The sequence below is a fragment of the Tachypleus tridentatus genome, chromosome 7 (assembly GCF_004210375.1).
Source record: "Tachypleus tridentatus isolate NWPU-2018 chromosome 7, ASM421037v1, whole genome shotgun sequence".
In the NCBI taxonomy this organism is placed as follows: domain Eukaryota; kingdom Metazoa; phylum Arthropoda; class Merostomata; order Xiphosura; family Limulidae; genus Tachypleus; species Tachypleus tridentatus.
Genome location: NC_134831.1, coordinates 64,754,531 through 64,782,375, shown reverse-complemented (window position 1 = coordinate 64,782,375; position 27,845 = coordinate 64,754,531). Strand labels below are relative to the sequence as shown.

The 27,845-nt window shown below is 34.8% G+C and overlaps 1 protein-coding gene across 1 annotated transcript in view; it reads left to right on the top strand.

The window, feature by feature from the left end:
* Window positions 1-27,845, top strand: part of LOC143255840 (bone morphogenetic protein 2-like) — a 59,494-nt gene that overhangs the window by 14,796 nt on the left and 16,853 nt on the right. Inside the window, exons 2-3 of the mRNA XM_076512159.1 lie at window positions 14,663-14,814; window positions 24,847-25,006. Of these exons, the coding sequence (XP_076368274.1) occupies window positions 14,663-14,814; window positions 24,847-25,006 (312 nt within the window). The remainder of the gene's footprint in view (window positions 1-14,662; window positions 14,815-24,846; window positions 25,007-27,845) is intronic.

Here is a 27,845-nt window from a genome sequence, read left to right as displayed (position 1 = left end):
TTAAACTAGAAATGAGATCCATATGAATCTATGGTATTAACTCAATGCTAGTATAACCCAACATGAGTTTTCAGTCGGATGGTCATTCCTAACTTTAATAATATGTTATTACTCAAAATAGAACTTTCTAACATCCAGAAAGGTAGTTATTGTCAATCAACGAGAAACAAATGTAATTTTATCGATGCAATCTTTAAACCTTGGCTGATAAATATTGCTTTTGAAATGCAACCGCGAAAAGGTACGTTTCTTTCTTTGATAACATACAGCAATGCCTGTTCGACGTCAGATAAGTTCAACGTGCTTAACTTAATGTTACCTTAAAATAGATGTTTTGGTAACTACGTATACGATATATGTTCTATTTTGATATCATGGATGAACGCTATGAACATATTCTCTAGACAGTATACGTACAGTTTCATCAACATTACAATCACATTTATTGTTGGATGACAGTTTCTGTATAACAAAAACCAAAATACTTCATTTCTCCCCAAACTGACAGGGAAGATTCTTATCATATGTTTCTTCTAGTATTATGTATGTATATATATATATATATATATATATACACCTGGTTTACATACATCATCAATTAATCGTGGTGGTCTGCATCTATATAATGTTCATTTAGGTCTTACCGAAGGTTTTACCAACACTTGATAAATATTTTGTGTTCCGTTGCAGGTTTTCTGATACCATCAGTTAAGCAGTGTGTGTGTGTGTGTGTGTGTATATATATATATAAGGAAGTTGTAAAAAAAGTAAACGAGAATCGGCCTAGACAAAAAGCATTTGCTACTACAACCCTACACGGTTTCCTATTCAAAATGAATATCTTTAATTCCGGGTAGTTACACTAGCTAGACCCTACCATTATACCTGCCTGTCAGCTTCAAAAGAAAGTGATGAAATCATAGAAATGTCTGGGCTCGAACTGCTAACCACGACATTATCATTACCGAAGTCGCTTTTCAACTATAATAGCCTTTCCGTGCATTAGGTTGTTACTCAGTGTCTACCATACATCCGAAACTCAAAAGCGGTTGTTGTCTTTGACAAAAACTCGAATACTTGTATCTAACCAGAACTGATTATAGGTTTTGTTGATACATTATCATTATCACTAGGTTACGTAGAGGCATTTCTCGAATAAATTAAAGCCTTTACTGAATGAACGTAAAAAGTCTGTGACAAAGATAGTGGGAAAAGTAATCACGATTAGTATATCAGAACCTGGGTAAAGGAAAATGGTAAGGAGGCAGAAAAGTGCCATTCATGAGGGTATTTCATAAACTGCATTTCGTACGTTGAACCGTATCAAGCTATTCTTCGAATCGAACTGACACGACCTCCATACCTACACTTTACACGTGATAAATAGTGTACAAGTAAATTAACCGGTATTTTATTTCAAAATGCGTAAGAAGCGTGATCCATGCGAATATATAATATTTTATTTCTTGTGATAATATATTTTTTGCGCGTAGATTATATTATTAGAGTTTAAGAAAAAAAAGTCAAATGAGACACAATGTGCGTGTGTGTCTTCTTATAGCAAAGCCACATCAGGCTATCTGGTGAGTCCACCAAGGGGTTTGTTTGTTTTTGAACTTCGCACAAAGCTACTCGAGGGCAATCTGTGCTAGCCGTCCCTAATTTAGCAGTGTAAGACTAGAGGGAAGGCAGCTAGTCATCACCACCCACTGCCAACTCTTGGGCTACTCTTTTACCTACGAATAATGGGATTGACCGTAACATTATAACACCCCAACGGCTGAAAGGGCGAGCATGTTTGGCGCAACAGGGATGCGAACTCGCGACCCTCAGATTACGAGTCGCACGCCTTAACACGCTTGGCCATGCCGGGCCCCTACCAAGGGGAAACGAGCTCCTGAGTTTGGCGTTGTAAATCCGTTAACTTACCGTTCTACCAGCGGAGGACAGGCACATAACGTTTCAGCTAGGATCAATCAAAACAATTGTAGATAAGCCAATTGGATAGCTCATCAGATAGCCCCCCCAGTGGCTCAGCGGTATGTCTGCGGACTTACAACGCTAAAAACCGGGTTTCGATATCCGTGGTGGGCAGAGCACAAATAGCCCATTGTGTAGCTTTGTGCTTAATTCAAGACAAGAACGCTTAATTTTGTATTTTTTTAAAACTGCAGTAAGAAACATAATCGATATCTTACGAAAGCTTTTCTCAAAATCTGGATCGCTACCTTGAGGTTATCTCGAAGGGTATTCGGAAGAGTTGGGTCGTGAAGATATAAAACGTTAATAATTTCCTTTGAAAATAACAGAAAACCTCACATGAAAAATGTTTTTATTTCGATGTTCCGATACCTCTTTCTTGTACTGCAATTAGTATCACGATCTTGTTACGTCATTCTCACTAACTTACGTAATTCAGGGTTCTCAAGAACCGTAGCCTTAAAAGACAAATACTGAAACCGATTGTCGTTTCAAGATAGCTAGTTTATGCAGATACAGATACAGTTCCATGTGTTATGCTCGTCAAAACATGCACGTCTACACACGTAGCTGTTAGCTATGTTCACTGTTTCCGGAACGTGTGTGGAATAGTTGAAAGGAGCTCTGAGAGTCTGATAATTCCTACTTCACGACTGTTTCTTCGAAAAAGCACTCCACACTCTGTAGACATGGTGTGCTACAAAAGGAATGGTCGAATTCCGTTATTCAATCAGATAGGAGTAGCCCAAGAGTTGTCAGCAGGTGCTGGTGATCAGTTTTCATGTGTCTCACTAATCTATCAACTGGAAATTATGGATGACTAATTTTAAAATTTTAGTATTGGCCGTTATAAGTAAAATTTAGTACAGATAATGATGGAAATATAACGAGTATTAATACTAGCGAGAAAATAAAAAGACGGTCATGATAATAGGGTTAATTAGAGCTTTGAGAAGTTTGTCTCACAACATAGGGCCCACCATGGCCAAGCGTGTTAAGGAGTTCGACTCGTAATCCAAGGGTCGCGGGTTTGAATCCCAATCGCACCAAATATGCTCGTCCTTTCAGCCGTGGGGGCGTTATGATGTGACGGTCAATCCCACTATTCGTTGGTAAAAGAGTAGTCCAAGAGTTGGCGGTGGGTGATGATGACTAGCTGCCTTCCCTCTAGTCTTACACTGCTGAATTAGGGACGGCTAGCGCAGATAGCCCTCAAGTAACTTTGCGCGAAATTCAAAAAACTCAGAACATATATTTTTGTAATACGATGTTTCCTCTTGTCTGAATAACCAGACTCGTGTCATATTAGAAAATCTCAAGTAAAATGTTTAAGAAAATAAGAAGTTTATTTCGATAGAAAAAAACAGTTTCGCACAATGGTAAATATCATGAATTAAATTAGTAAAAAACAGATCCTCCAGATGGCTGAGTTTTTCTACAATAAATGTACAAATACATTTTATAAACGCTAAACAGGTATTTACACGCAACAGAGAACACCTGAGCGACACACCCTTACTGTCTTCCTACAGTAAACGTGGAACTTAACTTGTTTTATTCAAGGTGGTATCTTGATTAGCCGCGGCTGTAATTAGCTTTCAAATCGAGCAAGAGGTGGAGCTAGAAGCTAAATGTTTGTACTTAGAAAAATTAATTAACATAATAACATGAATTATAAATTATGATAATTTTTCTGTCGTTTTAAACATCATGTTAATAAACACTTTTCCTCATTTCTGGTCAAAGTAATGTCTAGTCTCTGTTATGAATATCCAAAAAAATATAATGAAAGAATGACCTAAATTGAAATTTTAAAACCTTGAGGTAATTGCGCCAAACAGCGTGTGCAATCGATTCATGACAAAAGACGTTATAACAACCATAACATTAAGTTCAAAATTTACTGCCATTGTGAAAAGAATGATATACTTGATATTTTGCTGTGTTTGATTGTTGTGTTGTCTTATTTTTTTCGACTGTGTTTCATTGGCTCATATTGTTTTGTGAATTTTAATGCTTAATATAAGAGAGCTTCAACCAATTATAATGAATTATAATACAGCGCTTTGAAAACGTTTTGTGTAAGAGAATTATACATTATGTATTACGGGCTTGATTTAATTATTATTCACCAAAACCATACAATGTTCTACATCTAAGCCTACAAGTAATTAAAAAAACAAGGCAGTACTTTTATTGAAGCTTTAAGGCCTATAGTGTAATTGAATGCAGAAACAGATTTCTCATAAATAAACAGCTTAGAATGCTCAATGTGATACAGTACTTTAATAACATACAAAATTAATATAAATTTGAAGTGCGACAACTCCACAACTAAGGATCATAAATCCTAATAAAAGAATAACGTCAGGGTGACGAATAGAGTTTCCTCAGAAAATAATGTGGTGATTAAAACATTTCTTCCAAAAGGCACTGTGTTGAAAACTACACTATTCTTATGAGATGACAAAACCTTTCTTAGAAGACAAAGTGATACGATTACAGTCTCTTCATCAGACACTATGGTTCCAAAAACAGAAGACAATATGGTGACAAATACAGTCTTTATAAAACTATGGTGGTAACTATGTTCTCGCTATAAAATACAGTTTTATAAAATAAATTTCTTCACAACAGGCACTTGAATGGTAATTAATAACTTCCATAAAGACAATAAGGTGCCTCAAGAAAATGTAAGCACAAATACGGTTTTTAGATATGGTTCCTTCAGAAGACACTGGTGTAAAAATTACGGTTCAGAAAACACTTTGAAGACAAATACATTTTCGCTACAAGGCATATTGGTGACAATTGTGTTTTCCTTGCCACCATGTCCTCAGTTCTCCTTATCGGTGTATAATAGTAAAAGTGACAAAACATGGTTCTTTTAATCACTTCATTCTTAACTCGTGCAGCACAGTTTATGGTATTGTCGACAATGCGTTTCAAACAGAGCCAGAGCCCATAAGTATAGCTTATTTACAGCAGTTGAGATCTTAGTTTAAGAACTGTTTGTATCAGTCGTATATTATACGCAAGTTTGACGTGTATAACACCTGAGGTGACAAAACAATAACTTTTTGGACGGTAATAAGTTAAATAAGACATCATGTACATTAGAGGGGATAATTCTTATCATTTACAATATAGCTATTGTACAAACTGTTTCAGACTGACGTGATTTAAAACGTTATCGTCTATTATTGTGATGTCTCATCAAAATCCATTTTCTTTTAGCCACCTCTGAAGTGGACAACTTCGAATAGCTTCTAACATTAACACTTTGTCCAGAAGAGCAGCTAAACGGCGTATAACTAATGATCACATCTTAGTTTGGAATCTTATAAAAAAAATTATTTATGGTCTTTCTTTTTTGAGAGGAGCCTAGTGTTTAGCATGCCCGGTCTGTGAATGTAAACGGTTGTATCCCATTGTCACAAAAATATGACTTGTACTGCGGAATAGTTGGTACGATGATATGGTAAGTGTGGGTAAGTCTATAGATGGTGGTAAGTTATTTTGATCAGCTGCTTTTTATATGGTCTACAGCCCCCCATTGACACTGCAGAATGTCTGCGGACTCACCCCTAAAACCGAGTTTTGAAACCTCTGATGGGCAGAGCGCAGAGAGCCCATTGTGTAGCTTTATACTTAATTCTAAACATACAAACAATCTAGTTCACCAGGTCAAAATTAGGAACAGCTTTGTGCAGATAATCTCTGTACAGTCTACCCCCAAGAAATAAGAGAAGTAAAAAGAGCAAACTTCCTAAATAACCACCTGTAACAATAATACATTAAAAGTTTCAAGTTTTATTTACCGCTAAATACCATACTTAACTCAAAAACCGGATTTTAATTTGAGTTTTCTATTTTCACATTTTCTCTGAATTATGGATGTGAAGTATTACTTCAAGAAACCAGTCTAATGTAAATTAAAAACAACTAGGATGTGCTACTTAAATACAAACACGCTATCATATACAAGAATATCATTAAATGATATGAAAAACACGTGTAGAATTAGTTCAAAACATTATACACAAGTATTTCTATGCTCAGCAAGCATGAATGTTTCCAGATCTACACGTATTCCCTTTGTGATATGAAAAGAAACAGCTTGCTTTCAGTTCCTGCATTCATAAAGCTATTTTTGGTTATATTTCACGTCTTTCCAATACAATACTTGTACACTATTAGCTACCTTTGAAGAGAATAAATTGATTATGCGTCTAGTTTGAATTATATTCACTCGTGTGATACACGGAAATCTAAAACACACAGAGATATAGAATGAACGAATCTCTGTTATAGATCTCGTTTCACACAACTGGGTACTTTTAGAGTAAGTGAGTGTTCCTCGGGGAATAGAGATCGTTTCTACCTCCGCCTGTCCTTACAGTGAATGTCATTTCTTTATTTTTGTTAAGAATTTTTCCTTTAAAACGCAGTATTCTTTTTAAACCAAGTTATTGAACATCCCAAAGGCTTTTTAGTAAAACAACATTTTTGCGAAAATCTTTGAATCTTTACAGATATTCCAATAATCAAATCAATTACTTTTTCTCCTATGATTTGCAAAGTGATTTATACATTTTTTTTATTCACGAATTTGCTTTGTTTTAGTTCGATTGATTGATTGTTTGGAATTAAGTACAAAACTACACACTGGACTATCCGTGTTCTGCCCACTACGGGTATTGAAACCCGGTTTTTAGCGGTGTGTTTCAGCAGATATTCCGCTGTGTTACTCGGGGAGGGGGGCTTGTATTTCGAAAGCTGCTTCCCGTGGTGTGGTTGGGAAGAAAGGGGAGGGAGAAACAGTTATCTGTGAGTACGTCTGCTGATCACTGACTCAGAAGCTTGACACGAAACTTATCGCCTAAGTGAACTTCGTATTCCTTAAGACGTCTAATATAGACTAATTTGGTCTTTTAACCTGAACCTGTACATGATCAAATCAACATAACCTTGAAATACTCAGATTTGTCTTACTCTACGTGGAGAAGTCCATGTGCACTTGCTTGAATGCATGCTATTGTTTCTGCTGAGAAGACCTTTTGAAGACCCCCCGCTAATGCAGTGGTATGTCTACGGATTTACAATGCTAAAATAAGGGGTTCGATTCCCTTCGGTGGGCTCAGCAGGTAGCTCGATGTGACTTTGCTAGAAGAAAACGCGCACACACGTTTTTTGGTAGAAACTTTAATCTTTCTCTCAAACTTAAACCAACAATATCATTTCTACATGATTTGCGTTCTAAATCTCGTCTTACCTGAACAGCTTTTTAGATAAAAATTGAAATTCTAAAGACTAAATATCAGTTTGTCGTTATCAATTGCTAAATTTTTTAACCTTATTTCTGTCTTTCAGATACGTGATACTTTGATTTCTCGTTATTACATTGACCTAAGAATCTTTTTCACTTGTTTGTCGTTTCATGTCTGTCTTAAATGTCCCAGTTAAGGGCTAATTGTCCTGTTTTCATAGATGAAGGCACTTTTTAGTAATTTTTGTGTAATTTTACCCTTGTAATAAACTAGACAACTGGTGTCGTGTCATTTAAATATATTGGTCGATTTCATGTTTAGTCATTTGACTGTGCAAGTCATATCTTTCAGCTTTTTCGTGTTTTTGTAAAATAGTAAAGGTTTTGCGAATATACAAGATTATTTGTGTGTTTTGGGGGGCACATAAAATTATTAAACTCTTACGTACGCGAGAATGCAGTGGAATAGCTTGTTATATTAAAACGATTTTGGCGCTTCACCACGTCGTCACAGTTCATGGTACAACGTTCAGACGGACTCTATCAAACCTCTATGCATCTTGACAATGTCCTGCAGAATAGTTTTAGTTGCAAAAGGTTCTGTCGTTAGCTGCCATGTCAAAAGCACTTCTGTTCCTTGTGCGCTTTCCATAATTCAGCTAGAGTCTGATAACGAGTTACCCCAGCGCTCATTTTAACTATGCGATATGTATTGACTTGTACATTTTCGTGTGGGATAGCATGGATATCCGTATCATTTTCCAGCTGTTTGATATGTATAACGACTGAACAGATATTTTGTAGGACAGCTGGTGTATATATGATCGGTGTCGCTTTTCCAGACTGAAATCCTTCTTGATTGTGTTTCTAACTATTGATAGAGCACGTGGACGGCTGTTGCTATTGGCTTTTGTATGTGTAAATTCACATCCGTTGTAAAACTACGCACTTTGCCTACAAGCTGAGATACGAGGGCTGTTAAAAAAATACGCGGACTGTTTGAATTGCGCGGCTCCAGTTGGTTCCAGGGGAATCCGCTTGGTGTCGCTAGGTTCGCACAGATCAGCTGATTACGACGCCATTTCCCGTTTGCAGATATCTTCATTTGTGTATTAGCTACTCGGTTTTAAGTGAAGTGCGATTTTTTTCGTTTGGCAGATTTCAGAATGAATGACCTGAAGGAACAACGACTTGCTGTGAAATTTTGTGTTAAACTTGAAAAATCTGCGACTGAAACTTTGCTATGCTTAACACGGCTTACGGTGATGTTGCTATGAATCGTACGGCATGTTTCAAGTGGCATGAACGTTTTAAGGATAATCGACAGTCCATTGAAGATGATGAGCGTCCTGGACGTCCTTCCACGTCAACTGACGACCCACACGTCGACAAAATCAACACCCTGGTGCGGGCAAATCGACGTCTGACTGTCAGGGAGCTTGCTGAAGAGTGTGGGATATCAGTTAGATCTTGTTACGAGATTTTGACCGAAAAATTGAAGATGCACGGCGTTGCTGCGAAATTTGTGCCTCAGAACTTGTGAGTTTTTGGCCAAACACTCGATCACTGTTCTTCTCCAACCCCCCTACTCACCTAACCTTGCTCTTTGCGATTTTTTCTTGTTCCCCAAACTCAAAAGACCCTTGAAAGGAAGAAGATTTGAGACGATTCCCGAGATTAAGGCAAATGCGACGAAGGAGCTGGAGGACATTACAAAAGAAGCGTACCAGGACTGTTTCAACAAGTGGAAACACTGTTGGGATAAGTGTGTGCGTTGGGGAGGAGAGTACTTTGAAGGGGTCCCAGACCTGTAACTTCAAAATAAAGTATATTTTGTTTTATGACGTCAGTCCGCGTATTTTTTGAACAGACCTCGTATGACTTGCTGCCGACCTCTTTCTGTGGAATCCTGGTGTCTCAAATTGATCCATATCTATTTGGTCTCTAATGAAATTAAATATAAGAGATATTCTCGTCCTACCACACTAACTCCTTGATATAAACATATCTTTATGATCTGAGAGTGTACCTATTTTGCTACAGAAAGAATTGTTACTTATTTTTCTCAAAAGCAATCAATTTTTGGTGGCACTACTTAACGGAAACGCCAAACAATATCAAAAATATAGTTCTGATACATTACGCTCCACCACAACTTTAACTCGGCTTTGCTTGTCACATGACTTGCTTATTTACATATTCAAAATCGTTTTAATGTAAAGTAATCAACCTCTTTGTAAAAAATTTTTGAGGCTTTTATGTGGAAGATACATTCAAGTCAACAAGACTCATTTTTAAGCTCTTAAAGATGAAGACTATAAAAACATAAAATATATTTTTGTGACTAAGATTTTGGCGATAATCCAAATCATCAAGAAGTTTTTTTTTACCTACTACCGTGGTTTAACTTGGCTATATTAATGTTATACAAGGTGGATATTTTATTGTAGTTTTATTATAACACGATAATATATCAAACCTATCGAGGCAGATTAAATATTTAAACTTTATACCATATATAATATACTAGTGTGTGTTTTATATAAATAACTGTACGGTGAAAGATGTACAGACTGTACAGAGTATCACACTGTCTTGCTGCTGCAGTAACCCCATATCTAAACCCATTAGGCGAAAAGTAATTCTGTACCTAAGCGTAATTAAGGTGAACTAGAGCTTAATGTAACATGACAATGTGGTTAGAGCGCTCAACTCGTAGTTTGAAGTCACGGCTTTGAATCCTCATCGTACCAAACATGTTCGCCCGCAGGGGTTTATAATGTGACGGTCATTCCTACAACTCTGTGGTAAAAGAGAAGCTTACTGCTAAATTAGGGACGGCTAGCGCAGATAGCCCTCGTGTAGCTTTGTGTGAAATTCAAAAACAAACAACGAGCGTATTTTTTACTCATATAAGTCTACATTATAACTTTCAACTATTAAATAAATGTTTATAAACATCATTTTAATCAACAAGCTAAAAAAATAATTGTCACACACTTAAGATAGATGAATAATTTTCACATTATGGTTTGTTTGTTTTGAATTTCGCGCAAAGCTACACAAGGACTATCTGCGCTAGCCGTCCCTAATATAGCAGAGTAAGAGTAGAGAGAAGGCAGCTAATTATCGCCACCCACCGCCAACTCTTGAGCTACTCCTTTACCGACGAATAGTGGAATTAATTGTCACATTATAACGCCCCCAGGGCTGAGGTGCGAGCATGTTTGGTGTAATGGGGATACAAACCAGAGATTCTCAGAGTAAGAGTCGAGCGCCTCAGCCACCTGGCCATGCTGGGTCAGTCACATTATGAAATGAGGATTATGAAATATTTATAGTAAGAGAGACATCGGTAAAAGTAACGCTTCCTTCTTCTCACCTCATGACACTGGAAATATATTGTCTTAATTGTGTTTCAACGATTGACTCTTTGAACTTTGCAAAATTTCCATTATGCAAAAGAAACTATTTACAAATAGATTTCTTGTAGGGTGTTACTCATAGGAAGAGAAACGTTCAGTTTTTTAAAAGTTAAAAGAAATGCAATAACGACACCTTTAATTTTTTTTCCTTATTTGAAAATAAGTTAGCTACCTAAAGTTTATGGCCAACATTAATTGGTAGTCGTTAGCGAAAAAAACATTATAACTCAAACAGGACATTGCCACACACAGTCTTTACCTTCGAATAACTTTAAACATAAATTTTTAGATTAAACTAATGGTTGGTTTTGCCCGTAAATTTATCCGTTGTTCATTTTCCGAGTTTGACTTCTTATCAAATCTACCGATCTTTAAATTTCCACGAAGCTTTTTGACCATCATGCAATTTATACCAAGTAGTAATACTGTCATTTTTAGTTTTACTTGTTTTTCTTGATGAAACAAAAACGATGTTTTTAGATCTCCAACAACATCAAATATGATTTTTACTACAAATGTATTATTTATAAAAATGAAATAGAACATATAACACGAGCGCTTTCGTAAGGTGCACCTTACGAATGTGCTCGTGTTATAGGGTTTCTATTTTATTTTTATCAATACTTCTTGGACCTACGTATTTTTACGACATCATGTATTATTTATATACGTTCGTGTTATTACATTTCCATAGTGTTAAAAAATATATTTAGTCTCTGTCTGACTCCATTTAAGAAGCCGCATTGTAAAATATTTCCATCACATCAAACATTATCGCTCTTTCAGCCGTGGGGACGTTATAATGTGACGGTCAATTCCACTATTCGTTGGTAAAAGAGTAGCCTAAGAGTTTTCGGTGGCTGGTAATGACTAGTTGCCTTCCCTCTGGTCTTGCACTGCTAAATTAGGGACGGCTAAAGCAAATAATCCTCATATAGCTTTGCGCGAAATTAAAAAAAAACAACATAAAGTATTATAAGGTAAAAGAGAGAGAGATCAAACCCTAAATCATCTTACAAGCGCTATTTGCATAAACTACAGCTGGAAAGCTTTACAGCAAGCTCTTCTCCACATAGGCCCGGCATGGCCAAGCGTGTTAAGACGTGCGACTCATAATCTGAGGGTCGCGGGTTCGCCTCCCCGTCGCGCCAAACATGCTCGCCCTTTCAGCCGTAGGGGCGTTATAATGGGACGGTCAATTTCACTATTCGTTGATAAAAGAGTAGCCCAAGAGTTGGCGGTGGGTGGTGATGACTAGCTGCCTTCCCTTTTGTCTTACATTACTAAATTAGGGACGGCTGGCACAGATAGCCCTCGCATAGCTTTGTGCGAATTAAAAAAAAAACTTCTCCAGATAAGGTTCAAATCTATAAATTTTCGTTTTGACAGTCAACTTTTTTACATATGATGTCTTAGGTTATTAAAACCGTAAAAGAGAATTCAAGGCATAATAGCCACAAAAGTTAAGGGGGAGATGTCTGAAATACGAAAGTCGTAAAAAGTTCTAAAGGTATTTCAATAAACAAGCAGAAATTTATATCAATATACAAATTGCCTTATTCAACTAACGTCTTGAAATGCCTTTAACACGAGAATATGTTTTAAACTTTAAGGTATTTATTTCACGTGTACAAAATCCCTTTGTGAAAAACTACTTTCTGAAACACACCCCTGTTACTTAGAGTGTGATTGCTGGCTCGTGAAGAGTTTCCGTGATCTCAGGGTGTCCCTTTAGTTACTATTATGTTATAAACGTGTTCATGATCTCAGGGTGTCCCTTTAGTTACTATTATTTTATAAACGTGTTCATGATCTCAGGGTGTCCCTTTAGTTACTATTATTTTATAAACGTGTTCATGATCTCAGGGTGTCCCTTTAGTTACTATTATTTTATAAACGTGTCCATGATCTCAGGGTGTCCCTTTAGTTACTATTATTTTATAAACGTGTTCATGATTTCAGGGTGTCCCTTTAGTTACTATTATTTTATAAACGTGTTCATGATCTCAGGGTGGCCCTTTAGTTACAATTATTTTATAAACGTGTTCATGATCTCAGTTACTATTATTTTATAAACGTGTCCCTTAGTTACTATTATTTTATAAACGTGTTCATGATCTCAGGGTGTCCCTTTAGTTATTATTATTTTATAAACGTGTCCATGATCTCAGGGTGTCCCTTTAGTTACTATTATTTTATAAACGTGTTCATGATCTCAGGGTGTCCCTTTAGTTATTATTATCTTATAAACGTGTTCATTATCTCAGGGTGTCCCTTTAGTTATTATTATGTTATAAACGTGTCCATGATCTCAGAGTGTCTCTGTAGTTATTATTATGTTATAAACGTGTCCATGATCTCAGAGTGTCTCTGTAGGTATTATTATGTTATAAGTGTGATCCATGATTTCAAGGTGTCTCTTTGGTTAGTATTATGCTGTAAGCGTTCTATATTCTCAAGGTGCCTCTCTAGTTAATATTATGTTCTTGTTTTCTTATCGCTAAAAGATCATTAGATGTGATTATGGCGAACCGAGAACAAATCCCAAAACAATTAATATAGAAAAATGTCACCAGTACAAAGTCGCTTCTTTTCATTTAAATTAAAATGGAAGCAGATATGTTTTATCCCATTAGACTGTAAAGAAAGGAAAGATAATAAATGAAACATTAATATCTAATAAACTCAAGTACCATTTAAAAATTAATTGAACGAGAGTGGCTTTTGGGTTTTTCAAAAGTGAGAATTCGATCTGTGACCTAGCATTAGAATCTACTTCACGTTTACAGCACAGCTTAAAACTGATATGTTATTATCAGATTCCTCTAATGTTCTTGGGAGAGGGCAACTGCTGGTCCTGCCTCTACATTTGGCGTCCCTGTCAGAAAATACGTACAAGTATGCTGCTAGAGAACAAATTACTAAAACTGTGCGAGCTTTTACAGTAGCGAGGCATTTGAGATAATGAAATCTTTATGTTTTTTGTTACGAAGGTTATTTGTTCACAGGGAACCAATTGTCCACTTCTATTCTAGAACGCCAAGTTCTAAAAACAGAATTTGGACAATGTATTTTATTTTTATTTTGTCTTTCTTTTTATCTAAAGAACATTCTGTGAACTATATTACACATCCTAAGATTTGCTATACAGTGTGATAACTAAAATTTTTTTTCAACATTACGTCGAAAGAATGCCTAGATAGAGGGGTGTTAAGTGGGTTTGGTTCATTTTACAGAGAGAATTTTAGACCAAACATTAGTTCTAAACTTCTGATGGTCTCTTACTTGCTGCAATCTAATACATGTGTGTGTGTTGCTACAACAAAGTCATACCGGCCATCTGCTGTGTCCACCAAGGAGAATCAAACCCTTGACTTAAGAGTGAGACTGGAAGACTCGCAGTTTGATACACATGCAATTTAATTTTTTGATATTGTTGTCAGTTAAGACACTTTTAAATTATAAGATTAAACTAATTAGTAAGAGTTTTATATTCAACCTGCAAGGCCTAAATCTCTCTTTCAGCACCGTGAAATCTCTAGTCATCTTTTACTATTCTCTTAAGTTACAGCTATGAAGTTACAAAATTACTTCTCTACATTAAGAGATAGAATTTCGTTTCGACATTAAACTACTTTACCCATAATGCTTCAGTTTATTACAGTCGTAAAAGAGAATGTAAGGCATAGTAACAGAAACCAGAGCGTTTCAGTACAGATGTATGAAATGCGAAAATCGTAAAACTACTAAAGTCTGTTTCAATGAACGATAAAAAAACAACTAATATTTAAACTGTCATATTTAACAAAATTCTTAAAGATCGTTCAGTTTATTTCTTTAACTCAACACCTTTATTGATTTCAGTGCTTGTCATATATTTCAGTTTTATTTTTAACTTGACATGTCTATTTATTTGTATATACTGCGTGTTAAAAGACACTACTAATCCAAGTTTACTCTGAGTTAATAAACCTTTTTTTTCTTAAAGATATAGAACATCCTATGCGTTTTCACTTCAACATGACACCAAATGTACCAGAACAAGAACGGATATTAGAAGCTGAGTTGCATTTGTACAAAATAAAACCGAAACCTAGAATGGAAAATCGACATTCCGATTCAAGATCTCACTTGCTTGAGGTAGGACATTATTTAATCAGTAATAGGATTTAATACTTGCAGATAAAACTAAAGCTTAGATATGTAATCATTCACTTCATTTTGTTATATGTACTTTCTGAATCTAAAATAACACACGATATACTTTTTAATACCTAAAACTAAAGTAATTTATGATATAGTTTCTAAAATCTAAAACTAAAGTAGTTCACGATACACTTTCTGGCATCTAAAATTAAGGTAATTCATGCTTGCTTCTAGTAATATCACGAGATAAGTTTTCAGAACTCTGTTTTTGTATGTTTACGAATTTTATAATTAACTTACGTATAATATTTTAGTAAACATCTATATCTTATGATTTTTAACCACAACTTCGTTTCTTGTATTTCGTGTACTTTGAAAATCCACTCGTACAATATATCCCTGATCCTATCTGGTGTTTCTACGTTCAATGTACGTTTGTTCCACTCACTTGTCGTTTATGTATCTGGTCTTAACTGGGCTCTTTATGTTTCATTTACTTGTACAGCGTGTTCCTAATCTTATCTAAGTGCTTTGTGTTTGACGTATCTTTGATTTTATTTTCTCTTACTTTGTGTTTTTAACCTTAACTAGTTTCTATGTGTTTAATGTGGTTTCATTCCGCTTTTTGTTCCTAATTTTAAATATACATATATGTATACATACACAAGATACGCTGTTATATTGCGCTTTAATCGTTTTATTTGTTGTTGTTTGTAACTTTGGCTTCTAACTGAGAGTAATATTTCTTGATTTAGTTTGTGTTTATTTGTCTTTAATTACATGTTTCAAAACCATCGTTATTAGTATTGATAAGTTTGTTATTTAGTAAGAACTAATTTTTTTTACTGAAACGTCCAAACAATTAAAATTTTTAACTTTTATTATTTTTACAGTTTCCACGAATTTTGGGACACAAAACCAGTTCATATTCAAATTCATTAAAAATTATAGTTTAAGATATGCACGTGGAAATCAACTTATAGAATGTCTATCTATATAATGTACATAAACAACTGCTTACAAAGTATCGTAGCTGATTTCTTTATTGTCTGTCACAAACCACAAAAAGTAATAATAACTAGAGAAAAAGTGTATTTGCACCGTTGTAATCAAATGGTTTTGATATTATTGTATTTCTTTGTGGTAGTTTTACTCGTCACTCAAGATAAAGAATACTTCTTCGAACATATTTATTAATTTAATACAGTTATTTTCTTATTATGGGATGACTTTTGGTTGTGATGGTTACGGCTACAGTGCAGTGACACGCAATATTTACAGACATTCTCTACACACTTGTCATTTTCTTCGAATATGAAAAGAAAGAAAACAAAATTACAAACACAATGAAATTTCTTACGTGCTTGTTGATGTATAATATAATAATTGATTTATCTTTTTCTTGAAAATGTTCTCATTATTTCCAATACCATTATTTCCAATCCTTTATGTAGTTTAATGTTTCTTTACTTATTCTCTTTAAAACTAGAATTAAAATATATGGACATATATATATCTAAAAATGAAACCACATTACTTTATAACTTACGCAGCAAGTTAATAGATGAGTTCACTTGATAAGAGCCTGGTAAGGCTTAGTACGAATGGCCCTTTTCTCGTATCTGAGGGTCGCTGGTTCGAATCTCCGTCACACCGATCATGCTCGCCCTTTCAGCTGTGTGGGCGTTATAATGTTACGGCCAATTCCATTACTTTTCGTTGATAAAAAAGTAGTCCAAGAATTGGCGATGAGTAATGTTTACTAAGTGCCTTCAGTCTGACCTATGATTGGTAAATTAGAGACGACTAGCGCAAACCGTTCTCGTGTAACTTTGCGAATTCTAAAACAAACCACTCCATGCGTTGTAGCCTCTATAAACTGAAGCGATAACGCCATCAACCGAGGTCAGATAACGATATTGTACAATATACAAAATCATCTACAAGCGTGAAAAAACACACCATTAGACATAAGAACAAAACTAAACTCTATAAAAATAACACTTATGCTAAAAATCATTAAGATATAAACCCTTTTGCACTGTTTAACACGTATCAGTTTGAGCAAAATGTTTTCAGAGAACGTTGTTTTCTGATATAGATATTGTGTTCTTCCATACGAAAGGGGGTTTGATTTTAACTGTCGTTTTAACTTAAACGCTTGGGCTTTAGTTTGCATTGGAGTAGTCTGGAATATGACACATGCTGAGAAACAAATCTCGTATCATCTCATTAGCTTAGCCAGATTGACAGTAGGGAAAGAGTGGGCAGATATGTTTACAAGTACAACTCTCACCAAGTTGTCTCCTATATACCCAAAGACGTATAAAGATAATTTGGATAAAATTCCCTGTCAGTGATCTTCCTAAGCTGATAAGAACTGAAAGAACTTGAGACTACAGCATTCAATTGACCTTGTTGTGGTATTTGTTCTACAAATGAGTAAATAAGTGTTTTGTTTTGGTTGTTTTCCGTACCTGTTGAACAACGTGTTCTCACAGATTGTATATAACATATTTTATCAGCAAAGTGATCGCTACATCTTGGGGTTTTATGTATGAGACACAATCTATCTCTGATTTTTTTTTCTCGAGAATGTGTTGCTATCCTATTGCCATAGTGTTTCATCGATAAAACTATTTGAAAACTTATTCCTAATCAATTTGGGTGAGTATAGACTATTATATAAGCCTAATGTCTTATCATCAAGCATAAAATATTTTGCATTGTGCATTACGAATTTTTCAGTGTTTGCAAAATATAGAATAAATAGATAAAATTATTAAGGAACAACTAGTAAGACAAATAGCTAAAGGGCAGTTGCTTTGCTATTTCCCTTTTGAAACATACGAAACGTATTTAAATATAGATACGTACTAGTAGGTTAAACTTACGTTAGTAAAGGCTTTCAATTTCATAAAAAAATATTTTTATTTGCGTTAACTTAGTAACACTTTAAACATATATTAATGTTGCCATTTTTTATAAATACTATTCATATATTTGGGATTTTTATCGTTACATAACATATCTTGTGAGATAATAAATGTGAATGTACACTGTCGTTGGCCTATTATTGTTTGATGGATAAAAAAATAAACTTTATATGAGGCTATTCAGCAAAGTGTATGAAAATTCTATAAAGCCTAAATTGTATTGGGAAGACTAAAACGTAAAGTGTATAATAGAGACTTAAAACTGAAAACTGTAAATTATATAGATAAGATAAAAAAACGTAACTTTACATACAAAACGCTATTTACGTTGCATCTGAGATAGCAAACACGTTGTTAGTCTAATGAGAAATATTATGAAGCTTTCAGAATAAAATTGTGATATTCAGAGCTGTAATAAAAATCCATTACTAGGACCGGCTAGAGAGAGATCTCGGGGTCGATTTTGAGTCGAGGAAATGTAAAAACAAAATTTATTGACACAACTGTATTATATCCTAGTTTAGTGAGTAACACTGGACTGTTGAAAGAAAGGGTATTGTATTAATATAGGCGCTTGGAATTTCAGAGCTACTATTAAAAACTTTTGTCCCATTTTACACATCAGATTGATTGTTTCAGAATTAAACACAACGCAACACAATGTGCTGTCTGTGCTATGCTCACTATGGGTATTGAAACCCTGTTTCTAATGGTGGTAACACCGTGCCAGTGGGTGGTTTTATACATACATATATAAAAAAACATGTGACATATAAAGAAAGTTAAACAGTTTCGAAAATAGTGACAAAAGACTGGAGTTCTTTCTTTCTTTCCCAATATTTGAATAAGGCAAACTTTTGCGCAACATTTCTTCAATAATGGTTGTGGATAACCAATTAGCACGTTTATAAAATCTTATTTTTATGTCATCGCCAAGTGATAAGTCCACCACTGTTTAGCTGGAAGTTAAATAAGCTCTCACAGAAAAATACATTTTGAGGCTATATAGCCATACGAAGCTTTAGATCGTAAGGTTTGTTTCAGATAAACGTGAACCAATGAAGCCATGATATCTTTGTGTTTTGTTTATTTATTTATGTGAAGAAGATATTTTCTCAAACATCAGTGAGAGAACACGAATGAAAACTACCTAAACCACGCTTTGAATAAATACATCGAAGAAAGTATAATGTTCTACAATGTGCGTGTTATTTCTTCCAAAAAATAACATGAAACATGTTCTAAAATTACTGATATTTTATGATATTGTTCACCAGCGTGGCCCACATACTGCATGGTATTCAGCGATTTTATTTGTGTGTGTGTTGCCTGTTATAATAATCAGTCATTTTTTGTTAATCACAAACTACACAATGGGCTATATGCGTTTCAAGCGATATAAGCCTTCAGACTTACAGTTCAGTCAAAAATGGAAACAAAAATCATCATTTTCTAGATAAAAAGACATAGGGACCTCGGTAGCACTTAATAAGACCACTTTTAATATTATGTTCCTTGCCAGTACAGCGGTAAGTCTACGGATTTACAACGCTAAAATTAGGGATTCGATTCCCCTCAGTGGACTAAGCAGATAGTCCGATTTGGCTTTACTGTAAGAAAACACACTCTTTCAATATTAATGGTATATTTGTTTACTTTTCATATGGTTTACATACTATTAGGAACTCTGTAACTAACATAGTCATACACCCACAAACTATGTGTTGCACATAGTTTAAAAAAGCGATAGGGATCTCAACTCCGTCAGTGTTCTAGGGTTAAGGAATAACTGAAAATATCAAAATGTGAGTGAACTAATGGGTTACATAGAATAAAATAATTGGTTGTTTCATTTTAATACAATATTTTAAAACGTTAGAAATGGAGCCAAATAAATAAATAATAAAACACTATCAATAGTGCTAAACAAGTCATGACTTTAAACCAGTGTCTTGTTTAACCGGATTAAAAAAATCGTAAGTAGTGTTGAAATTTCTTAAGGTAATTCTGAAAATTATTATTATAAAAACACCATATTATTTGCTATCTCATTCCTTGCGTTTACTAAGATTATCAGTAAATCGTAAAGTTCAAAAGTAGGGTTGTTGGTAAAGTAAGACTTCTACTGCAACTTAGAAACAAGCTTGCCAATTACTAAATACATCTCGATTACTCATTGATTGGCTGTTATTCTAAAGCTTATATCACGATATGCTATAGCAACGTCATCATCCTTATCATTTGTCAGTATGCATATCATTCCATCTGAGCTCTACCACAACAGTTACACAACAAACGTGTTAAATTCTCTGTTTAGAGTGGCCCAGCGGTAAGCTTGAAGATTTATAATGCTAAAAAACAAAATTGTGATACCCGTGATAAGTGCAACATAAATAATTCCTTGTTTGTAACTTTGTGCTTAATAACAATCAAATAAATTGTCATTTTCTTCCTGTTTCTCGCTTCCCAGGGATGTGTGCAAACAACTTAACTGATAAATTATTTTACTCGATAAAATTAAGAGACTAATATTCTGGAGAAACCAAAAATATTAAGTTATGATGAATAGGTCAAGGTCACAAAGGGACATACTTTTATTGTAAAAGTATTGTCAAATGTGAATGTGAACAAACCCGTATCTCTAGACAAAATGTTACGTTTGTTTGTTTTAAATTTCGCGCAAAGCTACTCGAGGGCTATCTGCGCTAAAATGTTATGAAAACGCAATAACATCTTTCGGAGGTATATGATATTGCTCATGTAATTTCGAAAAACGAAGGCTGTCGGACCATGTGTGAGCATATCTTTCGAAGTCATGTTAAATGTGTTTAACAGTTTGTTTTTTTTGGTTTTGGTGATCTACAGGTAATTTTCGTTGTAATTACTCATTGGCTCTCCCTCTAACACAATAGGTTATAAAATAACTTTAAAATAAACAACAAATGTTTTTGGCTTGATTTATTTGTAACATTACACTAATAGTTCTCCACGTGCTTAGACGTATCTCTCAAAGAAACAAGTCATTTATCAAGAAAACGAAGGCGGTGGAAAATAACAAGCAACATTTTACTCCTGGACGTTTCGGATTATCTACAATCCATCTTAACCGGTTTGCTGTTAAAACAACACAAGTATTGCACTTTGAAAAGTCCCCCCCCTAGTAAAGCGGTATGTCTATGGATTTACAACGCTATAATCAGGGGTTTGATTCCCCTCAGTGGGTTCAGCAGATAGCCTGATGTGGCTTTGCTATAAGAAAACACACACTCTGAAAAATCAAGAAACAAAACAAAGAATGACGTCGGTTAAGTTGTAAAAACAACACTGGTTGTTATAGTAAGTAGTTAAATGAATCGATAACTAGTGCTCAGCTCCTGGGAACGAATTCAACTTACAAAATTATGTGATTCGTCATAAGCAGATAGATGAATAATCTTGATATAAACTATGCTGTAAATAAGCTGAACTGTTTGTTATTTTGAATTTCGCGCAAAGCTACACGAGGGCTATCTGCGCTAGCCGTCCCTACTTTAGTAGTGTAAGACTAGAGAAGGCAGCTAATCATCATCACTCACCGTCAACTCTTGGGATAGTCTTTTACCAATGAATAATAGTGGGGTTAACCGTCACATTATAACGCCCACACAGCTGAAAGGGCGAGCATGTTTGGTGTAAAAGAGATTCGAACCCGCGATCCTCAGATTACAAGTTGAGCGCCTTAACCACCTGGCCATGCTGGGTCGAGTTGAAGTGTTGAGCTTAAATATTCCAAATAGTACAACAAGAAAAAAAATTGAAGTTACAAAATTACACGTAATTTTTAGAATATGGTAGCAATTACGTTTTGAACTCTATCATCTTCTTCCAGTGAGTAAACGAAGAACTTTGCTCATATTGTAATCATTTTTACATAAGTCACTTCTTGTTTCCAAAGCTAATACAAAAAAAAACACATCATTATCCCGCTATTTCGCTACTGTATTACTTTTAAGATAGCAAAATACGAAGGGATCATTAAAATAATTAAGCGAGTTGAGGAAAATATCTCTTTTCTTCTTTTGACTTTCATTTTGGCATAGAATTTCTGAGTAATGTTGCGCCATCTACAAGTAAATTAATTTAATCGTCCAGGTCGTCTGCCGATACGCCTTACATACGTCTCAGTAGGTTGACAAACTTCAACATGAAATGGCACGTACGTACGACACATTTTTTTCTGGCATAGCGGTCGACGCTGTTCGTAAAGACAGGTCATAAAACAGATACACCTGAAGTAATAATTTCTCTGCGTCCTCATGCTTGTTACTGTGTATCGGCTTGAAGATCTTTTTTCGGAGACAAGTGTTACATGACAGTTTTAAGACCGCCAGTGTGAGTTAACGTTATTAGAGTTCTCCTTACCTCCCCAACAACCAACCATACACACAAAGATATTAGAACAACTGTACTGCAGGATTCTTTTCACTTTGTTTTCTTGTTATAAAAATAGCTAAATGATTATCTTGCAAAAACCTGTATTTATGCCAAAATTATTGTTTCAGATTTGTAAGATAAGATTTCGATGTTTGTTGTATATTGAATACAAACATCCTAAAGACTAGTATTTCTTTGTTTCATAGATATATATTACATTTGCAAAGTCAACACAACGTTTACGAACATAGCAGTATCTACATTCAGTGTTGAATGTTTTCAAATGGTTTTAAACTGCTAACTTCAACTACCTAACAGTTTATAATATTTTTTCGATCATAAAATGAAACAACGTAACTTAAAAAGTATGCGATTAAATTTCGCTAATGATATATGAACATTCTAAATTTATTATTTACATTTAGTATCACTTTTCCCTCAAATTAATTACACTATGTAACAAAATTTTTACTTTGTTTTTGTTCCTGGGCAGAAAGTGTTATTTCCCAAATGCTTATCCCTAAAGTGAATGGATAAACCTATTTTTCTCTTCAAGCTTTGCTTTTGTGACCTGGATAATGAAATTTTCAAATTTACCCATTTTCCAGAACATTTCAGGTAGATTCAGTGTTGAATAGCTCAGAAAGAGTTTTCTCGAACTTACAAAAGAATTTTCAAGAATGTTGTAGAACTTACAAGAATTGGGATTTGTTAGATGAAAGTGTGCAAGTCGCAAGTCAGAGGAAGCGTCACCGACATTTCTTAAGCTTCTTCGCTCGTCAAGATGGGATCTGCTTCTGCCACAATGTATCCGGTCTATGTGAGGCATTTAGAATTGCTTGTAACCCAATTGATAGCTCATCCAAAAGCCTCAAAGCTGTGCTGCTCCATAACGGGAATATGTATCCGTCTCTTCCCCTGGCTCATTCGGTGCCCCTTAAAGAGGAATACAACAGTGTCAAGACCTTGCTAAAAGCCTTGAAGTGTGATAAGTATGGCTGGGAGGTTATCGGAGACTTCAAAGTGGTGGCATTCTTGATGGGTCTCCATGGAGACTTCACCAAGTTTCCCTGTTATCTTTGCTTTTGCGACAGCATGGACACAGCAGCGCACTACAACAAGTAACACTGGCCACAACAAACCGAGTTCTCTGTGGAGAGGCACAATATCAAGTGTGAGCCACTAGCGGACCTCTAGAAGGTGTTGTTCCCACCACTGCACATAAAATTGGGTCTTATGAAACAATTTGTCACAGCTCTTGATAATGAATCTGCAGCCTTCAAGTACCTTCGAGACTTCTTCCATAAGCTATCTGAGGCGAAGGTCAAAGCTGGTGTCTTCGTTGGACCACAAATAAAGAAGATCCTAGAGTGTACAAAATTCCCCAAGAAGCTCAGAAGGAAGGAAAAAACGTTTGGAGCAGCTTTGTCACAGTGGTTCGGTGCTTCTTGGGTAATCGCAAAGCCGAAAATTATGTGGGACTGGTTGAGGCTCTGGCGAAGAACTACGGCAAATGGGCTGCAGGATGTCCCTGGAAGTCCATATCCTTGACGCTTATCTTAATAAATTCAAGGAGAACATGGGAGCATACTCAGAGGAGCAAGGCGAGCGCTTCCACCAAGATATACCAGACTTTAAACGCCGCTACCAAGGAACGTATAACAAAAACATGATGGAAGACTATATTTGGGGGCTGATGCATGAAAGTGATTTACATTACAGTCGCAAATCTCAAAACCTACTCTCTTCTAAACATTTTTGTTAATTTTTGTATAACTTTAGTATAAACACATGTAAATTTTGATTCATATGTTGTTTTATTCAGACCTTATGTAAATGAAAATGTGCAAATTTACCTGTTTTTAACTATAAAATAGATTAATATCTAAATTTCATTATTCAGGTCACAAAATTAAAGTTTGAAGGGAATAATGGCCATGTTCTGTACTTTTACAACATAAGCAATTAAAAAACAGCACATACTATCGAGGAACAAAATTTGTTACATCGTGTAACAGGTAAACTGAGAACGAGTTTTATTGATGGTAGAACATGTTTGGGGCCCGGCATGGCCAGGTGGGTTAAAGCATTCGACTCGTAATCTGAAGGTCAGGGGTTCGAATCCGGGTCGCACCAAACATGCTCGCCCTTTCAGTCGTGGTGGCGTTATAATGTGACGGTCAATCCCACTATTTGTTGGTAAAAGAGTAGCCCAAAAATTGGTGATGGATGGTGATGACTAGCTGCCTTCCCTCTAGTCTTACACTGCTAAATTAGGGACGGCTAGCGCAGATAGCCCTCGTGTAGCTTTGCGCGAAATTCAAAACAAATCTAATTTTCAGGTTTGATCACTACTAAACAATTCAAGGTTTATAAATCATTACAAAGAGAACAGAGATTTGATTTGATAGAAATTATATTTGGTTTGGTTTGTATTTCATCATATTTCGAGGTGTTACAGAATACTTGATTTAACTTAAACTGGGAATAACTTTGCATGTTTGTGTTTATAAGTCATAGTTTGCCTACCTATTACTGTATTACAGAGTAAGTAGAAATGACAAATTACTTTGAGTACTACGAGTGGGAAGAGAAAAAAATCATTACTATTTGTTATTTATTTTACTAACAGTATAAAAAATACATATTTCACTCATCGCAGTCTTTCGTATTTCAGGTGAGATTGTATCAAGTGATGCTTCCTGAAACAATCAATAAGGAAGAAGGAAACAAACTACTGGCCACACGTCGGATTAGTGTCCACTCTGTAGGCTGGGAAGTATTCTACGTGAAACCAACAGTTCTGGACTGGCTACGTGGAGGAAGTCCAAATCTGGGTAAGAAAAAAATTTGCTTAAAAATGTTCATTTCTTATATATTGATACCAGTATAAACGAAAAGAAGTAGCGTTCTCTATCACTTAAAAACGTAAAGTGAATTTTGCAGATTTTAAAAGTTACACAGCGATTTTTGAATAGTGTGTAAGATCTTTAACAATGATGCAAAACATCTTGTAGCTAACTAGCTGTGGATAACATTTTGTACAAAGCTGTCGAATTTCTTTCAGTCTTAACATTTTGTTGTAATAATTTAAAGCTATGGATATTTCAACAGAGATTTTCCAAAAAACACCTGGATGAAATAATAGGACTAACTGTGTCAAAATTCAAATTAGATAAGTATATTTTTATCGGTGTGATTATATATATAGATAAACATAATGTTTGTGTATATATATACAATCATTAACCGCAGTTCCATACCAACGTAAGAAGCAAACAGTTGGACTATGTTTCGCAAATGTTTCATTTTATGTATTAACCATTGATTTATTCAAATAAATGTATTCAAACTTATAAAGATATATTTGTTGGTATATCAATTCCTCATACTTATGTTAAACGTTCTAAACCAGCAGTAGATAGCTAAAAAAAAGCACAAAAACGTTCAAATATTTTACTTCACTGCCCCACATCATAGTAAATCATAGAGAGGCTACTGAATAGCTCATTGAAGCTAGTATACAGTTCTACTAATTTGTTTTGCTGTAGTCAAAATATCAATTGACGATAATGTATTACTTTTTGAATGTTTTGAACGATGTCAACAATAAAACAAATATATTAGTCCACTCTGTATAAACACAGAAGCAAAACCTAAAAATAACTTGCTGATAAAAATAAATATTCCTTAGTGGCAGAGTAGCAACGTGTTTAAATTATAAAACTGAAAGATTAGTTCAATAGTCTGGATTAACATATATAAAAATAGTAAAGCTGTATTGCAAAATACCAACGTGTTTAAATTATAGAATTGGAAGACTAGTTCAATAGTCTGGATTAACACATATAAAAACATTAAAGCTCTATTGACGAGAGAGCAACGATCAAATTACGCGTAATATTCAAGACAGTGAGAAACCGACATAAACAATTGCCACATGGTCTTGTAGGCGAAGCAAACTACCTGAAACCAGAACATCTGGCCATGTAAGAGGCTTAGAACAAGGGTCGGCTAGTGGCCTGCCGATAATGATTTCTTTTGCTCTTGTTTACTCAAACGCACGAATGTGCATTAGACAGCTATATTCTGTTATATTTCTCCTCACGAGGGTAAGCTGAACAAAATGAGTGTTCGTTTTGTCTGTGGCCCAGAGTAAAAGTAATTGAAACATCTGTGAGTTCTCACATATATGACGTGTAATATTAGATATATCTGTTTCCCAGAATCTCAAATAAAATTATACCACCAATCATTAGTGAGCAAATAAGCAATAATTGAAAGAATGACAGACACTCAGGTATATAGAATATAAAATACATGTAAAAACGTTTTTTTTCAACATCATAAAGACTTAAAAATTAATTTTATTGGAAGAGACCAATTTATATTCGATACAAAAACAACAAATGCCAACAAAGATTATTTAGCTAAAGAAAAAATAGCAACACATAAAATATCATATCTACCAGAAATTATATTAATTACGTGACCTTCAAGATTACGTAAGGCAGTGTCATCACATCAGTTAAAAATCCTGGCAATCGTGCTTCAATAAGCAACTGAACCAGTAGCTCAAACTATGACAACATGTGTGAGTAATCCATTTCGTGGCACAAGCATCATCTACTTTTGTTACCATAGCAACAAAGATGGTTTGGAGAACATGTGGCGCTGCTTTATTTCATTTAAAGGAAAGGGAAAGATTGCTTGATTGAATCTACACACGTGTGCCTATGGGGCTTTAAGAAAAGCGCCAACATAAAATGAAGTTGAGACATAATGAAAAATTGAGATATATTTCTCACTTTACTTTTTGCAAAAGTATTCAAACAAGGAAACGAAAATATGTAATGCTGATTATTAGAGAGTCGTCTTCCAAAAAGAAAGTACTCGTTTTTATTATTAACCCCAATGTTGCATGTGATGCTTTTTATCTTAAGTTATTCATGCATTTTACATCATGTAACTTTTTTATCATCTCCAGGTTTTATCTATGAATATTTAATAATTTTGAGTTTTTATGACTTTATTACCACAGAAGAAAAATAGAGGTCACGTGGTATGTACAAGTTGAATCACTAAGACTAAACAAAGCAGTGTTTAAAGTAAAATAGTACACATACGTATTGCAATTAAATAGATATTACCCATTAAACTTTATATTGAACTTTGTTTAGTAGTTTGTTAAAGATTATATAATTTCCTAACGTCATGCAGCAGAAAACAAATTATTATTGCCAAAACACTGCAGAATATCGCTCTCCAAACCGAATTCCCCAAATTTTGATTTTGTTTCTTAAACAAATGGTTATTTATGCAAATCTCAGCAACGCGTTTGTAAAACAGCTTCGAAAGCATATTTCTTACGTATAGACAGAAAGTATTCAGTGCTCGTGTGGATAACTACAATCAAAATTACCATCTGTGTTAGAATCTTTTGATGGATAATTTGCACTTTTCGTAGACAAGAGCTGAAGGTGGCAAACTTATCTTAAAGTTTATCGTCAAGAGAAAAATATCGTACAAGGAGCTTTCCGAAAGCTGATACAGAAAAAACAAAATATCAATATAGTCATTAGAAATCTTGGTTTTAAAGCTTTATTCTAAAGACGGATAATAGCCGGATATACTTGACAAGGTATGATAGAAATGGTCAAATTTATAGGCAGTTTT